Below are 14,532 nucleotides of genomic sequence, written 5' to 3'. Positions count from 1 at the left end.
CAGAGCATCCCTGTCTGCGGTGCCACGGGGTGTCCAGGACAGCCGCTGGCCGTGCCCAGGGGATGCCCCCAGCCCACTGCAGCCCCAGAGGGGGATGAAGCCCCTGTGCCCGACGGGCACTGACCTTCCCAGTGCTGCGGCAGAGCCCGCAGGCAGCGTTGGTAGGGAGATTCCCGATGGCCCGGGTGAGGGATTTGGGGCTCACAGGAGCCAGCACAGACAGGGCAGTGCTGGGGGATGTGCCTGCCTCTGGGCAGCCCCGCTCCCTGGCAGGGCACGGCAGCCTCTCGCTGCCAGCCCAGCTCCCACAGCTCCCAGCTGAGGCCTCGTGCCCCAGCCGTGTTCATCCCTTCCCTGTCAGGGAGCAGAACGGCACCAAGGCCGAGCAGGTCTTTGCCGAGGTGGCCAAGGTGATTGGGGAGTACCCTGTGGACTTCCGTGGAGCTCGGATCCTGACGGGCACAGAGGAGGGCTCCTTCGGCTGGATCACCGTCAACTACCTGCTGGAGACACTCGTCAAGGTGTGAGCTGGGGGAGAGGGAGGGGAGGGCTGAGCGCTGAAAATATCCCTGTCCCAGTGACAGCCAGGGTTCTTTGTTCCAGAGGAGAGAAGGATGTAGTTTTAGGGCACTGGTCCCCCCATAAATCTCACCTGTGGTCGTGGGCTGCAGATCCAACCCGAGTGACGCGATGAACAGAATCTTTGTGTCCAGCTCAGCCCAGCCCTGTGCTCTCCGCTGACACAGGGGTGGATTTTGGTACCACAGGGGTGCAGCGGTACCAGGTTCCAGATGAAAGTGTTCCTTTTTCCCTCCTCAAAGTCCCTGGTTCCCAGAAACAAGGGGCCAGATCTCAGAGCTCCCTGGAAGTTTCTGTGGGTTGAGGAGGATGTGGGCCGGGGGGGTAAAACAGGGAGACAGGACATGGAAGGTCCCTCTGGGGCTTCTGAGCCCAAAAGCCATGAGGGTTTTCCCAGGGACTGGGAGTCCCTCCCGTTCAGACTAACACGTGCTGTCTCTTGGGCCAGTTTTCCTTTGCAGAGAAATGGGAACATCCAGAGGACACCGAGGTTCTGGGAGCTCTGGACCTTGGAGGTGCCTCGACACAAATAACCTTCCAGCCCGGAGTGCCCGTGGAGGACAGGAACACCTCGGTCTTCTTCCGCCTGTACGGCACCAACTACTCTCTCTACAGCCACAGCTACCTGTGCTACGGGCAGACACAGGCCCTGAAGATGCTGCTGGCAGCTCTGCACCAGGTACCACAGCCTGGGGCCTCAGGATGTGCTCAGCCATCCCCCACTGCCACGAAAGGTGTCTCCCAGGAACGCTGGGCATGCCTGTGGATAAAGTGTTAGGGAACTGGGAGAGCTTGAGATTTTATCTATGGAACCAAAGAATTCCTTCCTTTGGGTGGAAGATGGGGTGGTTCCCCGCCAGGGCTCCCTTCTCCCCAGATCTGGATGTGTAATAGCATTTTTTGTCATTTCCCAAGCCCAGCTGTATCCGTAGGTTTTCCCTGTCCATATTCTCTCCCCCTTGCTCAATTTGTGCCCGAGAGAGGATTCCCAACACAGTCCCCACGCTGCTCCAGCACTGTGCAGTGTCCTCCTGCCTGCCCTGGGCCCGAGCGCTCAGTGCCCTGGGAGGCAGGGATGCTCAGGAAGCACAGAGTCGAGATCCATCCTTGGTCCTCCCTGGGCCAGGGCCTGCAGGGTGCAGTGGGGACGGAGCGAGTGCCCAGAGCACCAAGCTCTCCGTGCGGGCAGAGCACCAGCACTGCCCTGGGGAGCAGGTGCCACTGCTGGGGGTGGCAGTGCCATCGTCCCCCCGGCACGGCTCAGTGGTGGGGGGACAGGGAGAGCCGTGGGCAGGTTAGTCGTGCACAGGAGGGATCCTGCTTCTCCTCAGATCCTCCTGGGGTCTAGGTGCTGCTTTTTGGGCTGGGCTGCGGGTGGGGTCTCCCTGGCATCCCACGCCAAGCCCCACTGATGGCTCCCTCTCTCTCCAGGACAGCGTGACTGCCCAGATCTCACACCCCTGCTACCCCATGGGGTACCAGGAGAATGTCACCGTGGCAGAGCTCTACGACAGCCCGTGTGTGCGTGCCCCCAGCACAGCCAGCCCTGCCCAGGTGCTGACGGTGACGGGCACAGGGGACCCAGCCAGGTGCATCACGGCCGTGCAGAAACTCTTCAACTTCAGCTGCGGGGCCCAGAGGCCGTGCGGGTTCAACGGGGTGTACCAGCCCCCCGTGCGGGGACAGTTCTTTGTAAGGAGCCTCCGTCCCTGCAGGTGGAGGGGGAGTTGGGTTTTGGGCCAGTCTGGATGGTGCCAGTCCTGGGAGCTGGGATGTCCCTGACACATGGAGACACGCAGGGTGCTCACCCTTGTGCCAGGGAGCTCCAGAGCTCTGTGATCCCAGCTGTAATCCCTGTTGTTGTGGGGAACATTCCCAGCTCCCTCTGAGCCACTCAGCTGCCTTATAGGGACCCCTCTGGTGGGGGCCGAGGAGAGTCAGTGGCTCAGGTGCTTCACCAGCCTGTCACCTTTGGTCTCAAACACCTACAGGCCTTTTCCGGGTTTTATCGCGCCTTTCTCTTGCTGAACCTGACAGGAGGGCAGTCCCTGGCCTCGGTCAATGCCACCATCAGGCAGTTCTGCGCCAGGACCTGGGACAAGGTGAGATCATGCCCAGGAAGTGCCACCCCCTGCCTACATTTCTTCTGGGTGCTGGGCAGCCTGAAAGCTCATCCACAGTCCATCCTCTGCTGGGGACAGCTGGGAGGAGCACAGAGGTCTCTGAACCTGGAGAGAGGTGGGAGAGCAGCCTGTAGCCTCCCAGGTCCTCCTTGCTCTCCCAGTCTTTGCTCCCTGCTGCACTGAGGGGCTGTTCCCCAGCGTGGGCACACCGAGCACTGCTCCCTGCTGGCAGCCCACCCCTGTTCTCCTACCTCTGCAGGTGCAGAAGTTGTTCCCCACAACAAGCAGGACCCACCTCCGTGACGCCTGCGCAGTCAACTCCTACATCCTCACCCTTCTCCTGCAAGGCTACAAATTCAACCAGAAAACATGGCTTAACATCCACTTCATCCGACAGGTAGGAGAGTGCCTGGCAGCCCCCAGCTTCCACACTTTAGGCCATGAAATGGCTCATGCCTACCCTGCTGCTGCCCCTGCCCTGACTGGGGACAAGGGATGCCAGGTCTGCACAGCCCCCCTGCCCATACCCAGAGCTACATCAGGCACCTGCTGGTACATCTGGCCTGGCCCCTTATGCTCTCCCCCAGTTTATCTCACTAATGGGGCCTCTGCAGCCCAAAGGTGGGCACAGATATGGTGGCTGTGGAGCAGGACCTGGGGGTACAGCAGCAGAGGTCTTCTCTACATCTCCAGCTTGCCTGGTACTTTGCAGCCTTTCACATTCCTCTTCCTCCTCTGTCTGCACAGGTTGCTGATGTAGACGTGGGCTGGACTCTGGGCTACATGCTCAATTTAACCAACATGATTCCCTCGGAGCCTCCTCCAGGAGTCATAGTGCTCCAGAGGAAGAGCTGGATAGCAGTCGCAGTTTTACTGGCCATCATGCTCATCCTCACCTTCTGCCTGCTCACGGTCATGTGCCTCCAGAGGAATTCCTCTGGCTATGAGCGTCTCTAGCGCTGGTTCCAGAGGCTGCTGAGGCCACCAAGTTCCACTGCCACACCTGTGCAAGGAGCTGCTGCCCAGGGAATCACCCCTGTGTGCCCTGGGGCCATGGATATGTTGTGGGGGGCCCCGAGCCCTGTCCTGGAAAGCTGGAACTGGCACATGCTGTAAGACATCCTCCCCGTAGCTGTGTGCTCTCTGGTTTTCCTTTCCCCACCCTGCTGGTTGGAGATGCTCCAGGAGGGAGGGCACGGCCATGCGGAGCAGGGGCTCAGCACTGTGGCATGGGGACCACAGTGATGTGGGGTGGCTTGAGATTGGGGGTCAGGAAGGAGAGAAGGAGGGTCTGGCAGCAGTGGGGCCATCACAGAGCTGGCTACAGCCCGCAGGAGATACCCCGTGTGGGGCAGACGTGTCCTGCCCCATCCCAGCGCGAGGGTCTGCCTGTGGCCGGTGCCAGCCCGAGGGGCCGTGGCTCTGGGGGGGACACTGGCCTGGACTCTGCCCAGGACTGGGAAGCCCTGTGAGGTGGGGGATGGCACAGCCCTCTGCTCTCCTGTGCCAGGTTCCTCCCCTGTCCAGCTGCACCCTGTGCCACACTCATCCTCCCTTTCCAGCACAGGGTGATTTGGGAAGGCTGCTGGGACATGTCAGGGGCAGCTGCCAGGGCCCCCCTTACATTTCTGGGGAGTCCCACTGACAGCCAGTGATGAGTGAGGTGACGCACCCTCCTCTCAGAAGAAAAAGGCCTGTCCTTGTGCCCTGCTGGTCCTCTCCGAGGTCCAGCAGACACCTCAGTGTCTCCAGGGTTGTCTCCCACAGACTAGAGCAGTGTCACCTCTCCCCTGAGTTCCCAGCATCATCACCTGCCTTTACCTGGAAGACGGACGCAATAAAATCATAACAGTTTGGGAGCAAAGGAACAGACATTTTCCCATGTGCTGCCTTTTATGATCTTTATGTGGGTCACAAGAGCTGTGAGGTGTCCGACACTCCACAGGGACACCAAAGGTCAGCGCCTCGCTGTGGGAATGCAAACAACAACATGAGTCATCCACGGGGCAGATAAAAACAAGCAGAACCAAAGGCAGGGGCACAGAATGCTGGTTTAAAGGTAAATCAGCAGGAGAAATGAACCCAACTCAAAAGAGATTATAAGTCAGAATAACAAATTAATAAAAATAATACAATAAATACAATTATACAGACGAACAATTGGTTTAACCCACAAAACCCAGATGTATAACCCAGCACCCTGGGGCATGAACAGAATGGTGTTCATTGGGCCCCCCTGAGTCCAAAGTGAAAGGAGAGGGAAAAACCTGTTGGTGAGAGTGGTGGTTGCAGTCTGGTCGAGAGGGGTGATCTCAGTCTGGTTGAAAGTGGTGCTCGCAGTCCGGTCGAGGTTCTGGTCCTCCTTTGGATCCAACAAATGGTACCAGAAGTCCCAAGACCCCAAGATTATATACCCTCAGGTTCAGGCAGGAATGCCCAGTACCTCCCCCAGGGTGGGGAGTTCCACAATGGGTGAGATATTTTTGGAATCCTTGGTGGCCCATTAGCAGACATGACCCCTCAGGCTGGGTGTGGAGGTGCTAATGACTCCCTGGAGGGGAGTTAACATCACCCATAACTACAGCCTGAGGAGTCAGGTGTGCTCTGGGCAGCTGCTGCAAATGGTCTGTTGTTAACAGTTCCTGGGAAATGGCATGGAGGGTGTAGAATACACAGTTTGTGTTACACCCACACAGTGATGAACTGGTCCCAGCTGTTCTAACTAGGACACAGCCGTGGGCAGGGCCCAGCTGAGCCATGTGCAGGTCAGGACCCACAGCCTGCTGGAGTCTCAGCCTGACACTCACAGAGCCCAGGCCTTCTGCTGGTGGGACAGTGTTGCCTCCACTAAGGCACTCAGGAACATCAATCCCTTTATCCCACACAAAGGAAGATGATGAGATGAGATGGTGAGATATGATGACATGACATGACATGACGACGAGATGAGATGGACCCTCTGGAGGGGCACAGACCACGCTTCTGACTTTGGATGCTCAGTTTTCCTTTTCTCTCCAAGACCATCTCCACATAAGCCCAAGCGACAGACCCTGAGCAGATGGGGTCCTGCAGAGCCCTGCATGCCTGCACACCTGGAGACAAGTGCCATGCCTGGCACTCCTGGCAGGGACCGAGGTCATACCCAGAATGGCTCGGAGCACCCCAACACCAGGTGCCTGCAGCCAAGCACCAACAGTCTGACACTGGGGAGCTCTTCCAGAGCCAGGCTGGCTCTCATGGGCCCACATTCCAGGGGGATGGAGCTGTATCTGTAACAGGCAGCAATGTGAGAAGGCAGACAGGCATGGCTGAGGCTTCTGTAGGCTGATCCCATCAGGTGTCCATGGGAGCAGAGCTCCTCTGTAAACCTCACATAGTGCCTGTCTGCATGTTGGGGGCCAGTCCCATGGGAGGCCAGACCCCAGTTCTTTGGTGCCAGTCCTGTAGGCAGGAGCAGAGGGGCCCCAGCACAATTTATACCTCCTGGGCTCCGAAGCACAGCTGGGCTTCTACACCCACAGGAGCAGCAGCAGGGCAGTGAGCCCCAAGACAAGGGTGAGGATGATGAAGGTGATGGCTGCAGCCCACAGAGAAGGCATGTGCCCCTTCACCCTGGTTGGAGCCTCTGCCGGGATCATGTTGGTGAGGTTCAGCATGTACCCCAGTGTCCAGCCAACGTCAGCACTCCCTGCCTGCCCAGGGAGAGAGGGAACAGAGCGTTAGCCCTGCAGGAAAGCCACTGATATTACAGGGCCACTATTTCTGCTCAGCCCAAGCGGGGTGCAGTAGCTGCCCCCACACCAGTGCCACATCAGGACAGAGACAGGCAGGGTTCTCTGGACCATGGCTCCCCCTGAATCACAACACAGGGGATGGATCTTCCCCAGTGCCACCTCTGCTCCCCCTCACAGGCTGAGAGTGCTACCCACCTTCATCTGGAAGAAGATGTTTTTCCAGCTGGTCTCATTGAACTTGTAGGCGTCGAGGAGGAGTGTGAGGATGTAGTTGGCATTGGCACAGTATTTAGGCAGTCGCTTGGGATCCTCTTTAGGGTAGCTGGAAGATAGCTGGGATGGGGAACATTTGGGGATGAAGGGAAGTTGTTCACAGGCAATTTCTGTGCAGGGACAATGCCCTGACAAGTGCTGCATGAGCGGCAGTGGCTCCACAGTCACCAGCATCCAGAAAAAGACTTCTGGACCAGGCAGTGATTTTGGACCTCTCTACACAGGGCCACTCCTTTGGGGAGGATTTACGTTCCACATGGAAACAGAGAGACATATTGGAGCTCCTCCTGCCCCAGATTCTCCCATCTCTCTGCCCCATGGTGGTGCCACATCTCTGGGTCTTATCCATCCCCATTTTTTGCCCAGAGAAGCTGTGGCTGCCCCATCCCTGGAAGTGTTCAAGGCCTGGTTGGATGGGGCTTGGAGCAACCTGGGCTAGTGGAAGGTGTCCCTGCTCATGTCAGAAGGATGGAACAAGATAAGATCGAAGGTCCTTCCAACCAAACCAGTCTGGGATTATACAATTTTATGGTTTGACTTGTCTCCAGAGTGGTGCCAGCAGCTGTCTCTGCCCTCACCATCCTCCCGTGCCACAGATCCACCTCCATTCCCATTCCCACCTCCATTCCCAGCTCCTGTGCTGCCCTTGCCTGCCCTGGTGCATGAACATCCTGGAGTGGGTGCAGGACAGTCCCAGTTCCACACAGCACAGGGATGGCTCAGCTGTGTAGGGCACAGCTCAGAACTGAGGAGCCTTTCCCTGGACGGGTCCCTGCTCCTCTCCCCCCACCCCAGAACCCCTTTGCTTGTGAAATTCCCCCACAGCCTCCGTCATGGGGAGCTTACATCTTCCCAGCTCCTTGTGCAGAGCTGCTCGATGGCCTCCCTGGCTGTGGCCAGCGGCTGCCCCTCCGTCAGGTTGAGGAACTTGAAGTTGTAGTAAAAGGCAGAGAAGGCCTGAAAGGAAGAGGCAGAAATGCTGGTGAGCTACAGTGGGGAACCCCCAGCAGCTGCCCCCGTCTCCCCTGGATCAGGAGGTCGGGTTGGTCCTTCAGAGGATTTGCCCCATCCAGGGTAGTCCCAGGGCAGTGCTGTCCCTGTCCCAGCAGAGGATGGGCTGGGAGGTCAGTGCCTGCTGGTGACAGCAAAGCGACAGCCAGTAAAGGCAGAGCCTTGCCTGAAGGCTGCTGGCTAAACTCCTGGGTTTTTACCAAAAACTTGGGTTTTGACAAACACCTATCTTATTAACACATCCTTGGAAGTGTTTAAGGCGGGGTTGGATGGGGTCCTGAGCAACCTGATACAATGGGTTGGGGCGTGGAATGAGATGATCCCTTCCAACCCAAACCGTTTTGAGGCTCTGTGATTATTAACACGGTCCCTTTTAGAGATTTGGCTGAAAAACCAGGCAGTGGCAATCTTTGGCATGTCCAGGGACAGTGTTAACTTAAGAGCTCCTTTCCCCGGTTCTCTGCCGGGAGGTGACAGTGCCCTGGGGCAGGCGGGCACACCACAGCGCTCAGGGACATGCCCTGCCCTGGGGCGGGAGGGCGGATCTGCCTTACAATGAACTGCCCTCGGAGCGGGGGCTGGTAGACGCCGTCGAAGGTGCAGTCCCGGCTCTGGCCGCACGCCGAGAAGTTGAACAGCTCCCTGACGGCTGCCAGGCACCCGCTGGCATTGCCCCTGCCCTCCAGGGTCACCGTGCTGTCACCGGACAGGCAGGCGGGCCGTCGCTCCGGTCGGTGCAGGGGCTGGCGCGGAAGGCGGACAGACGGACCGTTTCATTGTAGCCCTTTGGGTAGCAGGGGTGGTAGACCCGTGTGCTGGGGGCTGATGCCTGGGGACAGCAAAACACAGGCTGCAGCCTCCTCCAGACCCTCCTGGCAGGCAGGCCGGGGCCAGGACTCACCCAGAATCCCCCCAAGGCCACGGGCACCGGCATCTCCCACCTCCTCAGCAGGAAAGATCCTCCTGCTGTCCAATCCTGGTCTTGTTTGGCTGTCTTTGTCCCAGCCTGGGCCCAGCACTAATTCTTACTCTGCTTTGTCTCATCCCCTCTTCCACTGAGGGAGACCTGTTTCAGAGTCCCAGAGTGTGTCTCCCCTGGCCAGCACGATCATTTTTGGGGCATGCAAAACCCTCTACACCCAGCTCTAGCTCTGGCTCTAACTCCAGTCCCAGCCAGAGGCAGCACCTGGGACCTTCCTGGCTGTACAGCAGGAGCAAACCCCTCTGGATCACCAAGGCTGCTCTCCTGGCAAAGTACAGCTCCATGAAGACATGTTTCACCTCTGACCTTCGAAAAAATGGTCCAACAAAGGTCTTCAGTTCACTTTTCTCATGTTCTTGCAGTCACAGAGTAGTAGCTGAGTTTCAGGGGGACCTGTAGGGTCCCTGTGCCAATCCCTTCCTTAAAGCATGACCAGCTAGAGCAGGTCACTCAGAGCCTTGTCCCATCACGTTCTGAGTAGAGTATCTGAGTATCTCCAAGGATGGCAACTCCACACACTTCTGGGTTCTATTCTGATATCTGAACATTTTTATTGGGGCAATCTTTTCTCTTCCATCTGGTTTGAAACTCAGATGTTCCAACTTGTGCCTGTTGCCTCTTGTCCTGGAACTTTGCACCTCTGAGAAGAGCCTGGTCCCACATTTTTGTGCACCCTGTGTACAGCCAGAAGATCTCTCCCGAAGTGCCCTTTTGACTTCCCTCATCCCTGGAAGTGTTCAAGGCCAGGTTGGATGGGACTTGGAATAACCTGGGCTAGTGGAAAGTGTCCCTGCCAATGGCAGGGGGGTTGGAACAAAATGGTCTTTAAGGTCCATTCCAGGGATGTGATTCTATGATTCCCGTGCTCCTCTCCACATTTGCCCTGCCATGCTCCAAGGAGCATGTACTTGCTCTCAGTCCTTGCTGATACCTCTCTGAAAGAGCCTTGCCAGGTCTTATTTTATGCATTAACAAGTCTGTGGTTGGCATCATGAGACCAGAGGCCAATTACCCCTCAGTTCCTTCTCACCGCAATTAATTCCTTTGCCAGCCGCTTCAGCATCTCGTTCTGCCCGTAGCAGAGGTAGCTGTGGGTGTAGATGTTGTAGTTGTACCCATACAGGGTGAACTTGGAAGCTTCATTCTGGTTTAGCACTGAACCTTTAGGCATAAAGCTGATTTGAGTGGATGCTCCTCCAAGATCCAGTGCCCCAAAAATGTTGGCCACCTCTGGACGGAGCCACGTGTGTGCTTTGGGAGAGAACTGCCAAGGAGAGACAGGAAAGGAAGAGGAGCAGTACATGGCTGGGTTTACTTGCTCTCAGCAGAATTCTCATCCCATTGAACTCAACAGGATTCTGTTGCTAAATTCAATGGGCATTTGGTTATTCCTGTACGTGAGGCCCCACCAGCTCCCTGCCCAGCCAGCCTGGTCCTTTACCAGAGAGATGGAACTGTCTGATGGTCAGGATGTGCCCACATTCTGTGGGCTCACCTGGCTCTGAGTCACCAGTCCCCAGACCAAAGTGCTGGTGGGCACCTGGGGCCCTGCCCTTCCCAAGGACCAGGCTGCAGAGGGCTGGTGCAAGGGGAAGGGTGTTCTGTCTCCGACAGCTCGCACAGGAGCCCAACGATGTCAGCATCGCACTGTGCCGTGGCAGGGCTGGGATAGAGGGTGGCAGGACAGAGTTTTGGTCCAAGCTGCCTTCAGACTGGCACATTGAACCAAAGCTGGTGTCTTTCAGTGCCACAGGGAGATGGAGCTTCCCAGGGCAGTGAGACAAAGCCCAGCAAGAGCAAATGGTCCCCACTGGGCTGTGCAGCCAGCCTCGCTGTCCCCGAGAGACCCTCTGTCCACACGGTGTGGGATTGCCCTGAGCTCTTAACAGACACCCCCATTCCTGAGTTCTCCCCCATTCACTGTGGGCAACCAGAGGATAAGTCCCTCCTTCCCCTGGGATATGCCCCAAAGCCTCTAACCCTGACATCTCCTGCGCTAAGCAAGCTTCAGGAAAATCAGAAAAGCTTTACTAGCAGAGGAGTGGGTGTTCGACCCTTCTCCCACCTTAGTGAAGGAGTCCAGCAGGTAGTTGATGGTGATCCAGCCATAAGCCCCCTCCTCCTCTCCCGTAAGGATTCGGGCCCCTTTGAAATCCACAGGGTACTCTTGCATTGTTTTAGTGACTTCGGCCAGGACTTGATCTGCTACTGAACTGTTCTGTTCCCTAGGAAAGACTTAAAGGTCAAGACACATACCCAGCTAAAACCAGTACTACAGAGGAAATCTCAAAGTTTCACATACTCCCAGCCCTTGCAACAAGCAGTCTTTATGAAAGGAAATTTCCTGCTGCGTGAAGCTGCTCGTAGGGTGTAAATCCCAACTGTCTAGACTTGGCATCACACATCTAGGAGCAAGAGCAACCTCATCCCTCCAGTGCAACTTGATCCCAGTGACACAGAGGTTTCCCAGGACACCCTTCCCTGCCTAAGTATCATCACAGTGCTGGGGGACAGAGGGAGTTGTGCTGCAAGACCCAGATTTGAATGTCACCCACTGACTGCGCCCAAGGCAGGGCTGGTTGCTGAGCTCCAGGGGGTGTTTCAGGAAGGTTCCAGCCTGGTTTCAGACATCTGAGTGGGGAAGATATCTCAGGGCTCGCTCTCTGAAGCGAGTAACCCTCAGGCTATGGCCCAGCTCCTTCCCAGGGACAGGGTATGACTGCCAAGGCACAGGAATAACGTGGGATATCTGCAGCCGTAAAATCAAGAGCCATGAAATGAAGGCTGATATTTGAAGAGAGCTAATACGGGCTGGTGAAAGGTAACAGCAGGTCCTGCATCACCTCATTGCCTCTGACCCGTGCTCCCCCACCAGCACCCATCCACCTGGGCAGGTGGCACATCCCCTGGTGGTATCTCAACTCCCTTGTGCTCAAGGAATCATGAAGAGCAAACAGAGCTCTGAGAAGCGTTTCTTGCTTGGAACTGGGCATGCAGCACCATCCCAGGATGTGGGCCCCTCTGAGCAGTCCCTCTGTCCCAGAGGCAATGGCTCAGGACAGCTCAGTCACACCCCTGTCCCCACAGGGCTGCCTTCTCCCCTTATCCCCATTCACCCATCCCTTGCTCATGGCAGAGTGGGATCTGGGATCCTGGCCCCACACAGGACCCTGTGTCCTGGCAGTGGCTGTTTGCAGCTCTGTCACTGCTGTCACCCCCGTGCCCCACAGCAGTACCTCAGTAGCCTCATGCCAGCTGTTGCTCCAAGATAAGCTGGGACATCCCTCTGTTTCGCAGCAGGAACAACCTTCAGGGCTTTATCCAAGCATTCCCTTAGGGAATCACCGGCTCTAGGGGGATCGTAGGCATAGCTTGATATGCCGGGCCCTGGAAGAGAGTCAGGCTGGGACAGGCTGGTTGGAACAGCTCGGGAAGGGGATGAGGGAGGGCTTAAGGCAGTGAGGTCTGTCGCCCCTTAGCAACAGAGGTGCTTTTCCAGGGTCCCCTGGAGACCTGATTGACCCACATTTATTTCCTCTCCTATGTATTCCCAACATCTCCCATGCTTTCAGTGTCCCCAGCTCTATGGGTAACACCTTTCTCAGCCAGGACAGCAAGTGGGGGCATTCCAAGGTAGAGGAATGAAAATTCATTCACCACCCAGGTGTTTCAGTCCCACCAAATGTGCAGGCACCAGGCCCAGGGGTCAGGGACACCCTGCCTGCAGCCAGGGCTCCACACCGTGCCTGCAGTGCCAGCCCGATGGACAGAGCTGCCTTAGAGGGAGGGCCAGGTCATCCCACCCACCACTCGAACACACAGGGCAGCACAGAGCCCAGGGCAGGGGGATACTGACCCTGGACATCACAGGACAAGGTCTGGCTGACCACACCAGTGTCGTTCTCCTTGTCTGAATCCCACTCGTAGACAAACAGAGAGGTGTGGGACGAGCCCGCATCAAACACCATCCCATACTGCAGGGGAAAATCAAGACATCATGGTAGTGGAGGAGCAGCAGCAGCCTGCCCCTGACCCCACCATGGCCCTGCCAGGGTGGTGGGGTCAGAATATGCCCCAAAACCCATCTCTCTGAGGCACAGCTGTGGCAGAGCAGAGTGGTGACCTCAGCCCAGGCATTTCTCACGGCAGCTGAGGGACTTTGTCATTCCCTCTCCTGAGGTCTGTGCAGCAATGCCAGCTCACACAAACATTTCCTTCATTGTTTCCTCATGCTTTTTCATTTTCCTTCACGGTCACATACCTTTTGTGTCTACACTGGCCCCACCTTGGGGCCAGCAATTCACCAACTCCAGTGCTCTCTGCAACCCCACAGCTGCACCCAGCCTGGGCAGGGACTGGCAGGACCATACCAGCTCAGTCCAGGAGGCCCCTGCCTGTCCCCCATAAAGCCCTCCACCTCACCCTAAAACCCTGCCATCCCTCTTCCAGCAGCTGGGGTGGGATGCCAAGCTGCAGGGGATGACAGGGGAGGCACGATCCTTGTGCCATGGTGTGAGCAGGTCGGGACAGGCTGGTGGGAGCTGGCAGGAACAAAGGGCCTGTGGATCTCTATCACCCTGCCCTGGGAGAGCAGAGAGAGCAGGTCAGGGCTCTGCCCTACCTATCTGTCCAAAGGTAATCTCCAAACACAGCCTCTGGTGGCTCGTTCCAGAGGAGGCTTCTCCCTTTGACTTTGAGGTGGCCAGGCTGTGTTTCTTCTGCCTGCACTCTGAGGTGGGAACAAAACATCCCCCTGCTACTGTAAGGCAGTTCCTAGCGGCCCCCCTTCCCCTGGAGATGAGCTGTTGTCTCTGAGCACCTGCCCAAGGTGACAGGTCTCTCCAGTGGTACTCAGGGACCTTCTTTTGGGCTCACCTTGACTGTGGGTGGCAGTGTCACATCTTCAACCTTCACCAGGCTGAGAACAAGGGCGATGATGGAGAGTGCCACCAGTGTCCCAATGATGGCACTGGTGAAGGGCTTCTTGTTAGCCATCATTCAGGTGAAGGCTCCTGTGAACCCAAACACAGGAGAAAGGACACCTGGGAACATGCTGTCAGTGAGATACACCCCAAAAGGTGACACTGTCTCAAGCTGTGCCACTCAGAAATCCTCGTGGATAGTCAGATCTTTTCCTGGGAAAAGCAATATTAGGGTAAAATAGGAGGAGCAAAGGAGAGAGGGATTGGTTGCCCAGCAGCCTGGGACAGCTGTGATGGGATCTCGACAATCTTCCACATCCAGCACCCACTCCTGCTCAGCTCCCTCCTACTGGGAAGGATCAGGTCTGGGAGGAACAAGAGAAACACTGCAAGGAACAGAGGAGAGCATGGGGAAACTGCAAAAACCCTCAGTGGGAGGGGAGGGGAGAGTGGCTGGTTGCATTGTACAAGCTGTCAGTAAGGTCAGCTCACCTGTGGCACTCCCAGCCCCACACCCAGATGTGTGTCTCAGGGCTGGCTCAGAGTCCTTACCGTGGCTCTGTGCTCCTTCGAGGGCAGCAAACCCACTTGGACTTGCCTTTTATATCCTTTGGAAGTGGATACTGCTGGAAAATCTTTCCCCCTTTATTTTCTCCCAGAGATCATCAGCCTTAGGCAAAACTCTCTAATACCTGTTCTCCCGTTTGTCTTAGAGTTGTATTCATGGCCCAGCTGGCATCTTCCTTATCTTCAGCCTGTTAGTCCCTCCTCCTCATTTGAATGGAATCACATGAAGGACACATCTCTCCTTTTAACCCTTGTCCCTCTGCCTCTCTGTGCTGTCACAACCCACCCCCATTTCTGTTCTCTCTGCTTTCACCAGCCTTAACCTTCCCATTATGAATCTC

General features: G+C 56.7%; 2 protein-coding genes across 2 annotated transcripts in view; one reads left to right on the top strand and one right to left on the bottom strand.

Annotated features, from left to right (window-relative positions):
• The window catches only part of LOC108643463 (ectonucleoside triphosphate diphosphohydrolase 8-like), a 7,228-nt gene extending 2,424 nt beyond the window's left edge, over positions 1–4,804 (top strand). The window contains exons 3-8 of the mRNA XM_029960618.1: positions 101–521; positions 1,028–1,258; positions 2,011–2,271; positions 2,571–2,681; positions 2,962–3,099; positions 3,450–4,804. Coding sequence (XP_029816478.1) covers positions 101–521; positions 1,028–1,258; positions 2,011–2,271; positions 2,571–2,681; positions 2,962–3,099; positions 3,450–3,659 — 1,372 coding nt within the window. The 3' untranslated portion in view covers positions 3,660–4,804. The remainder of the gene's footprint in view (positions 1–100; positions 522–1,027; positions 1,259–2,010; positions 2,272–2,570; positions 2,682–2,961; positions 3,100–3,449) is intronic.
• Positions 4,805–6,201: 1,397 nt separating this feature from the next.
• Positions 6,202–13,700, bottom strand: LOC103759686 (ectonucleoside triphosphate diphosphohydrolase 8). Its single transcript, XM_018074179.3, is given in 11 exon segments — positions 6,202–6,394; positions 6,632–6,769; positions 7,556–7,666; positions 8,275–8,424; positions 8,426–8,440; positions 8,442–8,549; positions 9,733–9,966; positions 10,768–10,927; positions 11,939–12,089; positions 12,559–12,676; positions 13,578–13,700. Coding segments are annotated over 11 exon segments (1,491 nt in total). The 3' UTR covers positions 6,202–6,211.
• Positions 13,701–14,532: the final 832 nt, after the last annotated feature.

This window comes from Manacus vitellinus, unplaced genomic scaffold (genome assembly GCF_001715985.3).
Source record: "Manacus vitellinus isolate BGI_N305 unplaced genomic scaffold, ASM171598v3 scaffold_27_pilon, whole genome shotgun sequence".
In the NCBI taxonomy this organism is placed as follows: domain Eukaryota; kingdom Metazoa; phylum Chordata; class Aves; order Passeriformes; family Pipridae; genus Manacus; species Manacus vitellinus.
Note: the sequence above shows the minus strand (reverse complement) of the source record. Positions and strands in the feature narration are given on the sequence as shown.